This window comes from Canis aureus, chromosome 33 (assembly GCF_053574225.1).
Source record: "Canis aureus isolate CA01 chromosome 33, VMU_Caureus_v.1.0, whole genome shotgun sequence".
NCBI lineage: Eukaryota > Metazoa > Chordata > Mammalia > Carnivora > Canidae > Canis > Canis aureus.
The window spans coordinates 24310930-24328822 of NC_135643.1; the positions used below are offsets into that span (position 1 = coordinate 24310930).

Consider the following 17893-nt stretch of genomic DNA (forward strand, 5'->3'; position numbering starts at 1 on the left):
CTCACTGGAGCACTAAAACTTCACACTGAAAATTGACCCAGCTATTATCTGAAAATTTGCAGACTTGAGAACATTCTTTCACAAATGTAAGCATTTTGAGGCACTTATATTCAGCACAATTTATTCATTTTCTGCAAACTGTGCTAGCACCCCTATTGTTTTCTCCAAACCTGGGATCACACTTGAGAATAAGTTACAGCTTTAGGTAGGTTAAAGTTTCCAGATTTTGCACTCCTGGGATATTTTTCAGTGACTTAAAAACATAAACTGACACTCTAAGGTCCGGACTGCTTTTGGCTGGGAGGGTGACAGCGTGGCTCTGGGATGCTGGCGGAGAAAGCCCTGCTCTGCCGCTGCCCCGGCAGAGTGTGGCAGGGATGGTGAATGTGAGGTCCACCGTCCCGATCGCACAGAGCCTGTGGCCAAAACAGTGCTTCCCTCCTCTGGCTCTCACTTCTGTTTTACCTGGAACTGACCTTGATGATTGTTTTCCACCCATCCTACCACCTTGGCCAAGCCCCAGAACAATTGGGAAATTGCATGTCAGGGTTAAATCCTGCCTAAAAACTGAATTTATAAAAGTTAAAGAGGTAGCATCTCTGAGGCCAGTCTCTGCATAAATGGCAGTTCTTTTTTCTCAGTGGAAAAGCCTAAGGGAGTACAAGTTCTTAGAAAAATAATCTTAGGACTAAAAATAGTGCCAGGGCTCCATGGCCTAACTGATTAAGCCAAGGAGTTAGTAGAGTTAATAGAATTTTATAAGTTTATTGGCTTCCTGTATCCCCCTTTTGTTAGAACTTTTCAGAAACTCCTCCAGGCAGTCCCTCCAGGTTCTGTTAGTGAGAAACCCTGTCACAGGACAGTGACCTCCAGGCAAGATAGCCTGATGAGCCCTGCTGTTGGGAGGGGTGGGGGGTGGGGGGGCTTTTCCTCACTGGTGCCCTGGGGCGGCTAACCACTTCACTGCTCCTTCCTTCCTCCTTGTAGCCTGGAGCCAATGATTTACTCAGTCATTAGTTTGTTTATTTGTTTGTTTGTTTGTTTGTTTATTTGGTGTTGAAACCCAAGGTCAAACCTGCGTCATTAGTTCTTTTAAGAATTGATTAATGGGATACTGTTTTTGTGCTGGGGTTTGGGGAAACAGAAGAAATAACTAGTGCCTTTGTCCTCAAGGGTCAGTCAGTTTAATAGAGGAACTAAAATATGCCCTAAAATATTTGAAAGATGAAAATACTATGTTTGTTTGGTTCACCGCTACATAATCAGCACCTGTAGCCGCCAGGTAGAGATGGTTGAATAAAGTTGTTCGGGTTGTTTTTGTTTTGAATAGAAGAATGGATGACCCAGTGGCTCCCAGACAAAGATAGACTTGTAAGAGCTCGCTACTTTGGTTGGTCATAGAAGACCCTGAGGCAGAGATTGCATTTTGGCCTAAATCTTGGGGGACAGGTGGAAGTTTGAGAGCTAACATCTAACTGGCAAAAACAGCACAAGCAGGAAAATCAGCAGCAAAGCCTCACAAATAGAAATCTGAGGTTGAATGGGAAATAGTGAATAATTCTGCCGGTTTGAAGAGTATACATGAAAGAGGAAGGTGGGAATAAGGCTAGAGAGGTATGACTGCCCAAACTGTGCAAGGTTCAAGAATTTAGGCTGGGTTTTGCGACGAATGGGTAGATTATCATAGAGGTTTCAATACAAGAATGTGATGCTCTACTCAGCATTGTGCTTTGGGACTATAGCATGGTAGCAATGTGCTAAGGGGTTTTGGAAGGGAAAGGCACAGAGACACCAGGTAGGAGAACTGCAGTGATTCTTTAGGAGTTAAACCCAGAGTGCAGGCCGAGATGGATAAAAACTAAGGCAATGAGAATAGAAGAGAAAGATAAATGCCAGAGACCTTAGGGCTATGACCTGGCCAAAGTTTGGCAACTGTTTGAATGTGGAAAATGGGGAAGAATCTAAGATGATGAGGAGGATTCCAGTTCCACTGCTTGAAAGGAGGTGGGTTCATCTAACGGTTGAGTAGGTTTCAGAACAAAGGTGACAGGTTCAGTCATGGGCAGATTGAGTTATAAAGACGTTATGGACTGGAAGGTGCTCTGCAGACAGCTGGCAGTGTTACAGACACTTCAAAGAAAGGTAAGCACAGGGAATTTAAATCAAGGAGTTATCTGCTTGGCACAGATAATCAAATCTGGGAGACTGGATAAGAACATCAAGAGAGTGATCATGGTAAGATTAGAAGTGGACCAATGACTGAATCTCTGAAGGGACTTCTCTTTGGGGAAGGAGAGCACCTTTGCAGAAGTATGTAAAATACAGGAGGAGAGAATTTCTACGAGAGAATGGTAGTACATTCCAGGTTTCTGAGAAGTTAAGTGGAATAAAGAATAAGAAATGGCTAGTGGATTTGGAAACAGGGAGTCTGACCATGACGTTGAAGCACTCTTTCATTTGAGGAATAGGGGATTTAATTCATTTGCAAAAGGCTACAGATTAGGTACAGCATAGGGGATCAGAGCTCTGCTTGCACACTTGGAAAGAAAGAGAGTGGCACTGAAGCAGGTGTAGGTATCTTTTAAAAACCTTCCTCGCTGAGTTAATAGGGGGAAGGTGAAATGAAAGAATCATTTTATATTTCTGTATTTCTTGGTGTAAGCACCTGGCCCATAGGTTTGAATAAATGCTAACCTTCACTGTTGTCATCATTATTATCAGGAGAGCGATTTTTTTTAGACTAAGGGAGAAGATTGGACATGTTTTGTGACTAAGGAGAAAGATCCCTTTGAGAGGAAGGGAGGAGGGTAATTCAAGGAGGTTTGGAACAAGCATGGCACTAAGGGCAAAAACAGAATGGTTAACTCTGGAAAAGGGAACAGAACTACCTTTCTCGGAATTAGGAGAGGATATGTGAAGTAACAGGGACATTTTGAGCCTGGGGAACAGTAAGAAGGAGGTTAAAGAGATTCGAAGGCAATGGTTTCCACCTTCTCCACAAAGCCGGAGGAAATCTCAGCTGCAGATAATCTGCTTAAGGAACAAAGAGACAAATGAGAATCACTGTCCTTTATTTTGTGCCTGCCATGTATCGAGAACTATATTGGACACTTTAAATGATCTCCTTTAATCCTTGTGAAAATTCAGAGATTATGTATTTGTGATTCACATTATACAGATGGGAAAACATAGCCCCCTTTCTCAAGATCACATAGCTAGTAATGGGAGGAGCCAGGATTCAGAGCCAGGACATCTGACTCCAGAGCCTGATGCTTTTTTTTGAAAGGGAGACTGCGGGGGAGGGGGCGATAGAGAGCCCCAGTAGATTGAGATCTTGCAAGTATAGCTGTTCAGTATCATGATGAAGTCCTGTGAGGTGGTTACTCCTGTCAGTCACCAGAGTGAACATCAATCAAAGAAGAGCCCTCTCACACGAGGAGGAAGGGACTGTGAAATTGAGGTGGACTAGAAATGTAAATTCTGGACCTCTAAGGGTAATAACAAAGCAAAGAATAGAGATATGTTGGAGTCAGGTGCTAAGATTCTTTAGCACTGTGGAAGAATGCATGATGGGGCAGCAGCAGTAGGGTGGGGAGAGGAAGTACACGGGGGTGTCTTGGATGTGAAGAGAGATGCTACCTTGGTTTTCCAAGGGAGATGACTCAAGAGTGGCCTTCCCTTCCTTTTCAACCACAGCTACCAGAATTCCTACTACTCAGCAGTCAGATTCCTCTTACTTGTCCTGGGGTTCTAGAGCTCCCATCCAGAACCCTTCCACCAATTTAGCCCAATGCTGTGCTCTGATGCATAATAATCATGTTCTAATTTAAATAGCCTAGTAAGAGGTTATATCGGGATCTAGCCATGTTTTATTTTTTTGAAAAGATAATACGAGAAAGAATATAGTTACTTTTTTTCCATCTTCAACTTCACACAGCTCTTTATATGCTAATAAGTTGCCTTCCATGGGTAACATTTTAATCATAGCTTAATTATTTAATCGTGCATTCACTAAAGAATGAATCATTGTATACCCACAATATGACAAATATCATTGCAGGCACTGGGGATTTACTAGGAAAGGAATCGACTCCGACAGAGCCTCTATTTTAGTCTGGAACGTAGGCAATAATCAATAAAAGTAAAATGTGTAGTAAGTTAAGTAGTAACTAGTAGAATAGAGAAAAATAAAGCAGGAGAAAGGAGCCAGGAGTGCAGGGATTGGAGTGGTCAAGTTTAGATAGGAGTAGGGTGAGCAGTGAAAGCCCCAAAGCCTGAAGGATGGCAAGAGAATATACAGGTATCCAGAGAAAAGAGTATTCCAGGCAGAGGACACAGCAAGTGCAGAAGCTCTCTGATGAGGGGAGTTGAGCTGGCCCAGTCAGGAACAGCAAGCAGGCTAATTTGACTGCCCAGCTGAGATCAAAGAGGAAATGGGAGTGGAGGTGTCAGATCGCCCAGGACTCTAAGACAGAAAGGCATTGGAGGGTTTGGAGTTGTTGTTTTTTAACTTCTTATCATGGAAAATCTTAATCATTTATACTTGGAACAATATAATGAGTCCCCTTGTACTAATCACTCAGCTTCAACAGCTTTCACTTTGGGAGGACTTTGAGCAGAGGAGTGACAAGACTTGGCATGACCTGACTTGAGCAGGATCACTCGGGAGAATAGGTGGTGGGGAAGTGGGGCAGGCACAGGAAACATAGTTAGGAAACGAATCACAATGGTTTTAACCCAAGGAACAGCCATGGTAGTGGGAAGAAGCAGTCAGGCTTGGGATATTTTTTTTTTTTAAGATTTTATTTATTTATTCATGAGAGAGAGGGAGAGAGAGGCAGAGACACAGGCAGAGGGAAAAACAGGCTCCATACAGGGAGCCTGACTTGGGACTCGATCCCAGATCTCCAGGATCACGCCCTGGGCTGAAGGCGGTGCTAAACTTCTAAGCCACTGGGGCTAGTCGGGATATTTTTTGAGAGTGACTAGAAATTATATATGTCATGCTTTGTTCAAAAAATAATAATAATTTGAGAATGCATATAGTGCAGTAAGGAAGGTAAGAGATGGACCAGGATACCACTACCCTAGTCTAAATCCCAATTCCAAAAAACTGGCTTATAAGTGAACATTTGGAACACACTTGATCCATAAGTTACATAGTGTGCACTCCTCATCTATTCCTTTGCAACCATGAATGATTGGGCTGTGTAAGTGTAAGGATTTATTTGTAATTTCTTAATGAGGTGATGACACCTGTTGAGGTACAAGTCCCAACAATTCTTTTTAAAGATTTTATTTATTTATTCATGAAAAACAGAGAGAAAGAGGCAGAGACATAGGCACAGAGAAAAGTAGGCTCCCCGTGGGGAACTCGATGCAGGACTCCATCCCAGGATCCTGGAATCATAACCTGAGCCGAAAGCAGATGCTCAACCACCGAGCTACCCAGGTGCCCCAAGTCTCAACAATTCTTAAAGAAAAGCATGTTCCTTATCTTCTGAAATAATCATGATTTATGAGCAGTGATATTAATGTAATTAAACTGAAAATTAAAATAGAACGGAGATTTAATAGGGTAGCCAGAGGTTTTCTTCCTCTCTCTGTATTAGTTGAGAACACCCTCTTAGCACATGTCATATTAATGGCAGAGTGTGCCTTTCTTACCCCAGCCTGACATCTGAGTCATCTGTGTTCTTGGTCAGATAAGTAGGACAATAAACAAGGTAAAAGAATGTGACTGGATCAATGCACAGCCAGGAGCAACTCCTGGAAAAACAGCCATTCATTACCAGTGAATTGGGGGGGGAAGAGGATATTTTCACATCGTCCCGCCTCACCTCACTTACTTCCATTCAGAAGACACAGAGCATCTTCCTACTCTACGCCGGAAGCTGTGTTAGACAGGGTTCTATCTTGTCTCACTTAATAAAGGTTATTCTATTCTTCCAGGGTGCTCAACAAATAAATAACAATAAAATCAGTTTGTCACCACGGAGAGAAGATATATAATGAAAACTATTCTTTTCCTCCTTTTTCCTCTTCTCCTCCCCCTTCTCCTCCTTCAACCTCCTCTCTGTGCTTCCTCCTCTCTTTCTTCTTTGTCTTATCATCTGACTTTCAGCCTAACAGAGAAGAATGAATGCATGGTTGAATAGTGTCCGTGGCATGTTTTCTTTAAATAAAGGAGCCTTGCGAGAGGACAGGCACACTTTTGCCTCCTCACTACTAACTCCGAGACCTCCTTTCTTTCCTCACAACACACACTAACAAAACCAAACAAACAGGTTATTCAGGAATATCCGTCACGTACCAGCACCATACTAGGCGAAGGGGAACTGTACAACACGGGGCAGACCTGATGTTTACAGAAGGAAAGTCACTGAGCCAATGGCAGCCAGTGTAATGGAAAATGAGAATGGGCTTTGGAGTTGGGCAGACCCAGGTTCACACGGCTGCCCAGCACACCAGTTACAGGAATGATGGCAGTTTGCTTCACCTTAATATGCCTCAGTCCTTAATCTGTGGAATGGGCTACCACTGCTGACCCCATAGAGCTGAGGGGAGGATCAGCTGAGTTAACATTTTCCCTTCCCTTCTATAAGAACAGTAAGTTAGGAAGCACAGATGTATGTGCTCTGGGAGTTTAACAAGCCAAGAAAGGTAAACCAGTAACCTTTTAATTGTCCATTGGTTTTACCATCTTCTTTTTTTTTTTTTTAATTTATTTTTATTTATTTATGATAGACATAGAGAGAGAGAGAGAGAGAGAGAGAGAGGCAGAGACACAGGCAGAGGAGAGGGAGAAGAAAGCTCCATACCGGGAGCCCGACGCGGGACGTGATCCCGGGACTCCAGGATCGCGCCCTGGGCCAAAGGCAGGCGCGAAACCGCTGAGCCACCCAGGGATCCCCGGTTTTACCATCTTCTTATTGCAAAAAATTGCATTTGCTTTTCCTGCCCCACTCCAATCACATTCCCCCAAAAGGGGACAGTCGTGGAGTTTTGTGGGCTAAAGTGGTGAGGAGAATGCCATGGAGGATGCATATTTAGATCTTACCTTTAGAGAATGAGTAGTGGTTCTAGATAGGGAAGAGATGGGAGGGACACCCCTGGGGTGATTGGAACCACTTGCAGGAAACACTGAGAAGCGGTGATGAGTATGGCTGGGAAGACAATGAGGAGGACCCTTACCACAGAGCCATTGTACATGCTGTACTCCCTGCTGGGAATACTCTTCTCAAGCTCCTGTCTCCTACCTACCCCTTCCCTTGTTACACTCCTACCCTCTGTTCGGAGCTCAGCTTTCATTGCTCTCAGGAACCTTTCTCCATTTCCTGACACAGTCAGATCCCTATTTCGAATGTCTTTTGTAAGGGCTTCACAGTTAGGCATTTACATTCATTTGTGAGTTTCTTTCTTAGAGTGCTCTCAGCTCCACTCTCTAATTCCCATCAGAACAGAGGTTATGTCTGTTTTGCACTCACATTGTATCCCTTCACTCCCCGACCTATTGCAGTGCATGAAACATAGAAGGAGCCTAAGATCTACTCCCTGAGGAGATGGATATGTTTTAGTTTTCAGGGAAGTAATAGTCTGGATAGGAGAAAGGGTTTATAGTTGAGATTGCTAATCCCATTAGATGGAAGCACTGTATTTACTCATTTAATCCTTAAAAGCAATTTGTGAAATTAAGTGCACTTCATTTCATTTTAAAGATGGAGAAATTGGTGTCCAGAGATGTTAACCATCTTTCCCTATTGACCCAGCTATAATAAGTGGCAACAGAGGGATTTGAGCCTGGCAGCTTGACTTCAGAGTTCTTGGATCGACTCAGATTGCTCTGCTGCTTTAGTGGTAGAGGGGCAAAGTTAGGTACACAGGTAAAGGTAGGATAGATTGGTTTGAAAATTATGGATTTTTTTCCCCTCCTCTTCACGGTTATCACTTCTTGAGAAAAAATAAACAGAAAAGAACTACTTCGTGTGTCATGTCATACATTCATGTTCCCTCTTCTGCCAAAGTGATTTGGTCAAATTTCCTCAGTAAACAGGACATTTCAAATTCTGATTGCCAGAAAATTTTAGACTCCTTCTCTTAGTCACCTTTTAAGAACCAGTATGAACTTTACTAGAGCCTGACAGAGTAACTTTCAATAAAAGGTGGTGATTTGACTAAGTTCAGTATTATCTGCGACACGAGGCTTCTGTTTTTTACTCAGAAAGCAGATCTAGCCTGTGATCGTCAGTACTATTGCATCATAAAGCTCCTGGAAGAAAGGTTTAATTTCATCAAGGAAGCTGATAAATCCCAAGCACCTCCAAGAATGATAGCTGTTACTATAATATTAACACAATTATTACTAGAAAATTAAGAAAGACCAGTAAAATATGGCACTCTGGGGAAAAAAAAAAAAAACAAACTTAACCCTAGGAATAAAAGTGCTTAGAATTGGTCATTTTTTTTCCAGCTCCTGCCTTTAGACAGGATTTTTAAAAAGTCATCTCAGGCCAGTTGTATCATTTAAATATCTCTAAATAGGGGAGTGCATTACAGTGATCAATAAGATAATCGTTAACACTGTATATTGCTCTAATTTACTGGGTAGTGTTCTGCAAACTTTAACCTATTTAACCCTCTTAACAAACCTGCAAGGCTCCGTTTTGATCCCTGTTTTACAGATGAGGAACTGAACAGTGCCCAAGGTCATACAGCTAGTAAATGGTGGAACTGCCCTTAAACCTAGCTAGTCGGCCCCTGGAGTACATGTTTGTACGGTGTCCCTTGGTAGCTGACTACTCACGTTTTCGCCGTCGTCTCCCTGGCTGACACTGGTGTCTAAGCCCTCAGCATTTATGAGCGGGCTCTGTGCAGACTCTTTCAAGAATAACCCAGCCTTCCTGGCAGATACATTGCTTTCTGGAAACCGAATTTTCAAGGGAACCACTATTCAAAGAAGTAAAAGGGAGGCTGAATAAAAAGGAAGGCCCCAGTTCTCTGAGGAACAGATGAATTTCTGAATCAATTGCTAGTAGCTCTCAAGTCATGGCAGCATTCTCTGAAGTATGCCCTCCTCTGAGTTAGAATTCCATTGTCTTCATTTGCCATACAACCTGAAAATAGTATCATTTTTTTTTCTGTCCCCACACTTCAGCTTTCTTCTTTCAAGTCAGTATTTTGGAAAGTCCACAAAACCCAGGGGCCTCCCTGTCGTTGCCCTGTGGTTGATGTAAAAACCAGATGATGCCATGCTGACCTGAAGTCTTTTAAATGGATCACACTGCGCATTAGTCACTGGCAAATTTTTCAGGTCCTTTTACCTCAGAGACTACTCAGTTCCTCATTCTTGCCACCCTTCGGTCATGAAGTAATAGCAAGAAAAAGATGTGAGTACTTTTTTTGAGGACACCTCCCACTCCTTCCTTCAGTACTAGTGACGGGTTCCTTCATAGTGGTGACATTTGAAGCGTCCTGATATCCAAAGGGATTGGGCTCTCATCACTAGATTCCTTCGGGTGTTCTGCTTAAGTAGAAATCCTACCTGATTTCACCCAAGTGAAGCATTTCATCATGCCTTACACTGTTGCATTCCTGTGCTCTGAGCACTTACAAGTGAAATTACATGGTCTATTTAGTGCTTTTCACTGTACATTTACTGCTAAAGAAGTCCCTGTAGAATATGTCAGCCTAACAAAGGCCGATTTCACATGTTGACACCAAGGCCCAGAACTGGCATTGGCTCTGTAGGGACTATGCAGGCACAGCAGCCAATTTTGGAGCAAACCCAGAACTTTTCATTCCTTGTCCTTCCCTGAGGGGCAGAGGCTTTCTTCTTCCTATTTTAAAAGGGAAAACACTAAATTCATAATTGTTTTTATACCCAGAAGGCTTTCTTTAAGTGCTATACCTGTTTTAGAAATTATTTGTGCTTTGAGTTGGTGGTCAAAACTGAATTTAATCCTAAAGGTTCTTTGTGATGAAAGACACATCTGCAAGGACAGGAGGCCACTTCTTGGTAAGGGCCTTCTCCTTGAGAATGGGTATTAGAGGGTTTGAAAGCAAACTTTGGCAGAAGTTCTGGGCCGAAGTTCAGGCAAAGAGGCCCCAGGTTTCTAGGGGAGCTACACTGTTGATTAGAAAGGATTCTGTCCTTTGCTCAGGGTGGGAAACTTCTCTCCTCAAAACCCTAATCCCAGCTCTGATCTACTTTGCCTCAACTCTTGAAGTGAGAGATTGGTTTGGGGAAAAAAAAATCCATACTGAAAAAATCCTAACAAAACCCTATCTCGATGGCATTTGAATCCATTTGATGATATTGCTAATAGAAGTAGACTGGCTGAAGGGGATCTTTTTCCAAGAAATTTTCTTGGCAAGGGTAGATTCTTCCTTAAGTCAATGTCAGAAAGACTTCCATCAAGGATTCATTGCTAGATGGGATTTCCATTTACTTTCTTTTCCTTCTGAGCTATGGGCTGCTTATACAGATTAAAATATTTCTAATGATTGTATAGTTGGGAGGTCCTGGATTTAGGTCACTTCCTCAAAAAGAGACAATATGAGCTAAGGATATAGGATGACCAACTCTTCCCAGTGTTGGCCCTGAAAGTCCTAGAAACCTCCCTTCCCACCCTCCATCCTAGGCAAACCAGGATGGCTGGTCACCCTTTGAGGAAATACAATGTATTTCCAATAGTTTGGCTGAATTTATCATAGAATTCTGACTTACAGAATTCAGAAAAGTAAAAATAAAGTCATTGGTCTATTCAGTTAGTATGACTTTAGTATTGGGGCTTTCTCAAGGGAGGACTCTGTGGTCTACTATGGGGGCTGGAGGACCAACTAGAGGAGAAAGGTTGTTCGAGCTGTCTTTGCTTGAAAATGCCATTATCTCTGTGCTACTCCTTTTTATGGCTATTGTCATCATTTTAAAGATATAACAATTAAAAAGATAAATTACCTTACATGGAAAAATCCGATTTTATAAAACAAGAGCTAGATAGATGTCAGATCTAAGGATTTGTGTGTAGGGAGTGCACTTATTTGAATTGAAAAAACTTACTATGACCTGGATATATGTAACCCAGTTATCAGAGCTCATAGCAGAGAGTGCTGCCAAAGGCTGCAGTGTCCCGACAGATCACCACAGGCCAAGTCCATGGTCTTGAGTGTCCTTGGCCAACCTTCAGAGCCAGATCCCTGGCAAAATTCCGTCTCCTGCCTAATCTCATGGCAGAGACTTGGGGTATATTGTTTCTGTTCCCCCTCTCCTTCCCTTGATTTCCATCAATCCACCAATCCCCCCTTCCCTTCTCATGGATCTTTTACCCAGCATTTGTGATTGAAAGCTGTGATGAGAATGCAGATAAAAATGGGTTCTTGGCTAATAGGAAGAGGGATGCCTTGTGGCTACACAGCATCCTCCAAGATGTGCTGTCCCAACTTTAACAATATATACAACATTATAAGCGGCCTGCTTCCTGGAGTATATCCTCCATATACAAACAACCAGCATTAGCATTGTACTTTATTTCCATCCCATCATTTATTCATCATATATTTTTTTAAATGGAACTGTGATCATATATGTATAGGTATGCCTAATTTTGTATCATACTTTTTACTCTTATGGCTTTGTCATCAGCATTTTTCCATGTTGCAGTATAGTCAGATGTACTAACTTTTTAAATGTGCTTCTTGTATAGATCTGCAACTATGTGGGACCTGCAAAGGTTATTGTTCAGTTGGTCACAAATGGGAAAAACATCCACCTGCATGCACACAGCCTGGTGGGAAAACACTGTGAGGATGGGATCTGCACTGTAACTGCTGGACCCAAGGACATGGTGGTCGGGTAAGTGAGAGCATGTGATACTGTGGAAGGTAGGAGCGGATACAACATGGGACTTTGACTGATTATGTCCTTTTCATACAGAACTTTCCCAAGACTCTCAGAGGGCCTTGAAATAAAACTGTGAGTTCTCACTTGGACTCCAAGGGGAAAGATATCCACATGTCTAAGTTTTCCTAAGTTTGCACCGTGGTTCTGGCCTAATTATTTATAGCACACACACCCCCTTTCAGTCTCAGAAATGGCCCAGTTTGGATGATAAATTAAATGGTCACTCAACCTATGAAGCATTTGTGCCACTTTTAGCTGTATCTTCCTTCTGGAAATAAAGATAAGGACAAATTAGAAGAAACCTAACTATGGCAGAAATAAACACCTAATAGGTGGTTTTATACTCTTGATGATTCTTTTAATGAGCGATCGAGCCTAGATTTATGGTATGAACATTTTAAACATGAAATAGATCAATACTGTTTCAGATCTATGCTGTTTAGAAAGTGTGCCCAGATAAGGAATGCAAATTTGTTCTGACATTCATAGACTTGAAACACAAATACATATTCAGACATATTCATTTAAGAATCTTAAATGCAGACAGAACAAGCAATTTTAAATGAATGAAATATTATAAAATAGATGCAGCCTAAAAGGAGTAAGAAACTTTAAATTAATTGTTTCATTTTTAAGAATATCTTCTAGGGTTTCCTAATGCTGTTTTAAACAGTTAGTGATAAAATCCCAGTTAATCTGGACTATTCACTCAAAAGAAAGGAATTGTTTAAATCAACTGTAATTAAGTGGATGGTAAGTATTTCAGGCTTTGAATTCCGATCAAGTTTTAAGTTGGTTGTCATTGGGGAGGTTGAGCTTTCATGTTCCTAGGTATTTCTTTGTTTGACTGTGAAAATATTCAAGTGTGAAAAACCTAGAGAGAGAGCTTTCTTTTAAGTCACTAAAATCTGATTCTTTTGATGTGAGAAAAAAAAAGACTCTAGATTGGAGGAAGAAGCTTAAATTGATTTGAAAAATTCAGTTGTGCTTTATATGAACTTGTTTCAACATTCTCTTGAAAGACTGGCCTGTTTCCTGTTGTATGTCACAGTTGGTTCATCGTCTGTTTTGGAATACTCTTACAGTTCCTGACTGACCTATGAGAGCTTTGAAATGTAGGGTAATTGTCAGGGTTTCAGACTAATTGATCACTTAGTGTTTCTGCGGATTTACCCCAGTAGGCTGCTGTCAGTTTGAAGTGTTGGTCCTGTCTAATCTGTGTGATAATCATATCCTTTAGAGGAAATTATAGATGAAGTTCCTTACGAATAATATTTGTTATTGTAAAACTGCTAGTATGTTGTCTATAATTTGGTGTTTCTGTGGCTTGGCTTAGTAATCTTCTAGGATTTTAGAAGGAACTAATGGTTATTTGGTTTGAAACCTACAGTGGGAATAGAAGTAAGTTCCCTGTTTCTAAGGAAAGGAAGGAAATCCTTTACTCTCTTGCAGTGGGGTTCTGTTATTGGGAGAACTCATTCATTCAACAAACATTTTGAGCATCTACACTCCTAAGACTGATCAAGATGTCTCATCATAGCACTGTGGGATTTTTGTAACCCTATACAACAATTTCACTGAGAAATTTAGTCAAGAGGATGCCACTTAGGAGTTACAACAGACTCAGTAGACTTTCTTATTCAAGAGTGTTTGTTCTGTGAAATACTGGTACTCCTTTTATAATTGATTTTTTTATTTTTATTTTTTTTAAAGATTTTATTTACTTATTATTCATGAGAGACACAGAGAGAAGGCAGAGACATAGGGAGAGGGAGAAGCAAGCGCCTCGCAGGGAGCCCGACGTGGGACTCAATCCCGGAACTCTGGGATCACACTCTGAGCCAAAGACAGGCACTCAGCTGCTGAGCCACCCAGGAGTCCCAATATAATTGATTTTTAATTGAGAAACTTTTGCTTACAGTATTTCCTTCATGATTTGTCTCTCTTATTTATTTATTTTTTTTAAGTTTCCAATGTCAGAACCTCTTGCATTTTAGTAGAGAGAATGTGCTAGTAATCTGGATTAGGGGCAATTTGTATGACTTCTTGAGCACTTTAATTCCTTCCTTTATAAAATATGAGTGTTGGGCTCTGTAATTAATCTCCAGGCCCTTTACCTCTCGAAAATTCTAGACTTAGCTAATATTATAAAATGACACGAGCAGACTTGCAACATATGTATTTATGGAATGTCATCGATTACTATTATTTGGCCCTAACTTGTAGGTAAGAATAGCACCTAGAAAAATTTAGGAAGATAGCCAGAGTTATTCCTTAGACTTGTCAATACTAGAAATGGAACCAAGATAACCTGTTTTCAGTAACACAGCTTAGGCTGAGTATATATTCACAAACAAGGCACCAATCCAGCATATCAAAAAGAATATATAAAAAATAACTCTGAGAAAATGAGTGGGAAATATCAGTGAGGGTGACAGAAATGAGAGACTCCTAACTCTGGGAAACGAACAAGGGGTAGTGGAAGGGGAGGTGGGCGGGAGGTTGGGGTGACTTGGGTGACGGGCACTGAGGGGGGCACTTGACGGGAAGAACACTGGGTGTTATGCTATATGTTGGCAAATTGAACACCAATAAAAAATATACAAAAAAATTTTAAAAAATAACTCTGAGAAGATAAATAATTTTTAAATTATCAAATCCAGAAGGGAGATGAGGGTGTGTGTGACTGAAATAGGGAAAGGGGTTTAGAGTAAACTTATCCTGATGAGCACTGAGTAATGTGTAGAACTGTTGAATCAGTATATTGTACACCTGAAACTAATGCAAAATTGTATGTTACCTATACTGGAATTAAAATTTAACAAATAAAGGCAAATTTTAAAAAATAAATTATCAAAGCCAAAGAAATACTTTTCTTTGGGGTTCTCAATAAAACTTAGTTTCTATTTTCAAAGATATTTTGTTATCTAGATTAAAATATTCATGTTTTAGATAATTTGAGTCACAACTGTAGGTTTAAATGCTTACATTTGGGGGATTTTGCCTTAAATTTTTTTTTTATTTAGCTTTAATGTTTTAAATTTTATTTCTGACTTATTTGCTTAGTTAGCTTTTAGTGCCTGTCCTCATAAAAATAATTTTAGTTCAGTATTTTATTTTTGACCTTGAATATCGACAGTTTGCTTCAACAACATCTTAGTTCTCTGAAATTTCAATCAATGGAAACTATGTTACTTGACTTTGCTTTAAGCCATCTTCCTCACCAATAATCACCACACCCCCTGTTTCCTGGCAGCCCTGATTTAGAGAGATCTGAAGTCATTTTTTTAAACCCATATTTACAGCATTTACCAATTGGTTTGCACTAGAAGTGGATATATAAATACAAAAGAGAAACAAGACCTCTCTCAATGAGCTAGTACAAACTGTATTAAATTGGTATTTTTGTAGGTCCAAAAACAATTGATTATTGGCAGTCTTATAGTGTTAACCCCAAATACACAGAAAAAAAATGCTGGTTGGAGAAAATGAACAAAGTATGGACTGAGATTAGAAGTATCCAACTTCCAAATTAGGGTGTAGATTGTGAGTAAGGGGTACTTTTGAATCTTGTACCAGCTATAGTATCAGTGTTTGAGTCCTGAGAGGAAGAAAGGCCAGATGAAGGAGCCTCTTGAGAATCCCAACCTAATGACATGGGGGTTTGAACCTACCCAGAGGGCAGCAGTAGTTCGCAACTGATAATGATGATGATAGAACATCTGGCACAGTGTAGAGGATTTCACACCTGACTGCTAATTAAAGTCACCTTTGGTCACTTCATAAAAATACTGGACCAGGCCCTCCTCTCAGAGATTCTGATCTCATTGGTCTCGCATAGCATAGAGTAGTGGTTCTCAAACTTTAGGCACATTGGAATCTCCTGGAGGATTTGCTGAAATACAAATTGCCAAGCCCCACTCTCAGAGTCTCAGATTCAGTAGATTTGGGATAGGATTTCAAATTTTGCATTTTAATAAGTTCTCAGGAATCACTGATGCTGCTGCTCTAGAAATTACATTTTGAAAACCACTAGTATAGAATATGGCATTCCTGAGTAAGACACAAGATTGTAGTCCCAGTCCTATTATTAGCTGTGATAGCCATCTGTTTAAAAGTTTTTTGTCGGGTTTCACTAAAGTATAATTTAAAAACGGTAATATTTACCCTTTAAAGTGCACAGTTCAATGAATTTTCACAAATACTCGAATAAGAACCACAATCAAAGTATATAGTTCCATTGTCCCTCCCCCCACCAAAAAAAATTCTATGTGCCCCTTGGAGTCAACTCTACCTCCCACTCCAGGCCCCGGCAACTCTTGATCTGTTTTCTCTCCCTATAGTTTTGCCTTTTCCAGAATGACATAAAAATTGAATCATACACCACGTAGCTTTTCTGAGTCTGGCTTCGTTTACTTAGCAGAGTGCATTTGCCATTCCTCCCGGTAGTTGTGTGTATCAGCAGTTTACTCCTTTTCATTACAAAGTAGTACTACGTTGTACTCATGTATATCACAGTCATCAATCCACCTGTTGAAGAATGTTTCGTTTATTTCTTGTTTTTGAAGATGAAACCACTTTTTGTGTGAACATAAGTTTTCATTTCTTTTGGTCTCAAGTAAATTCTGAAGAGTAGAATTGTAGGGTCCATTTGTCTTATAAGGAACTGCCAAATTGTTTTCCAAAGTGGCTATACCATCTTGCATTCCCCTGTATTAATGTTTATGATCTTCAGTGTTTTCAGTTGCATGTGCTTAGTAATAAATGCCTGCTCTTGTTTTCTTTTACATTTTATTCTAGAAATTGTTGGACATACACAAAAGTAGAAAGAATACCACAATGAGCCCTCACTGTACGCATTACCAAGCTTTGACAGTTAATCTTTACATCTTGATTTAAATATACCCCTGCCTAGTTATCTTTTGTATATTCATATCTGATCAGGTTCCATTCTGTTAAGAGGACACTTGGTATGATTTCAATCCTCTTAAATTTATTGAGACTTCTTTTATACATCAGAATATGGTGCGTCTGGTAAATGTTCATTGTGCAATTATAGAGAATGAGTAGTCTAATCAAGGTGAACGCGTGCTATAGAACGCGTATTAGAACACATTATAGAACGCGTGTTCTATAAATGTCAGTTAGGTCAAGTTGTTTGATAGTAGTGTTCAAGAGTTCTGTATCCCTACTGACTTTCTCCCTACTTGTTCTATCAGTTAGTGAGAGAGAGGTGTTGAAATCTCTGATTATAGATATATCTATTTCTTCTTCCAGTTTATAAGATGTTGTTTCTTATATTGTGAAGATCTTTTATTCAATACATAAACATTTAGAATTCTTATGTCTGCTTAATGGATTGATCCCTTTATCGTTATGAGATGACCCTCTTTTATCCCTGATTATACTTTTTTGCTCTAAAATCCACCTTGACTGATACTAATACAGAGCTATTTCAGCTTGTTTTAAAGATTTTATTTATTTATGCAAGATAGGGAAAGCACAAGCAGGGTGGGGGAGGGACAGAGGGAGAGGCAGACTCAATGAGCAGGAAGTGCTCATTCAGTGTGGCCCAATTTCAAGACCCTGGGATCATGACTTGAGTACAGGCAGATGCTTAACCAACTGAACCTCTCAGACATCCCTCAGCTTTCTCTTGATTAATGTTAGCTTGGAACATTTTTTTTCCATCCTCTTAGTTTTTACCTATTTGTGTCTTTATATTTAGAGTAAATATACACTGCATATACCTGGGTCTTATTTTTTTTAATTCGATTTGACACTCTCTGCCTCATAATTGAGGTATTAAAAACAATGTTTTTAATCTGATTATTGATTGGGCTGTGTTTCAATCTACCATCTTGCTATTTGCTTTCTGCTTATCACATCTGATTTTTGTTCCACTTTTCCTCTTTTTTCTGTCTTCTTTTAGATTGTTTGCTAAGATTTTATCTTCTTTTTGGTTTATACCTCTATATAGTGTTTAGAAGTTGT

General features: G+C 40.2%; 1 protein-coding gene across 5 annotated transcripts in view; it reads left to right on the forward strand.

The window, feature by feature from the left end:
- The window catches only part of NFKB1 (nuclear factor kappa B subunit 1), a 119158-nt gene that overhangs the window by 55659 nt on the left and 45606 nt on the right, over positions 1–17893 (forward strand). For all 5 annotated transcript variants that reach the window (XM_077882143.1, XM_077882145.1, XM_077882142.1 and 2 more), the window contains one exon: positions 11703–11851. In XM_077882143.1, coding sequence (XP_077738269.1) covers positions 11703–11851 — 149 coding nt within the window. The remainder of the gene's footprint in view (positions 1–11702; positions 11852–17893) is intronic.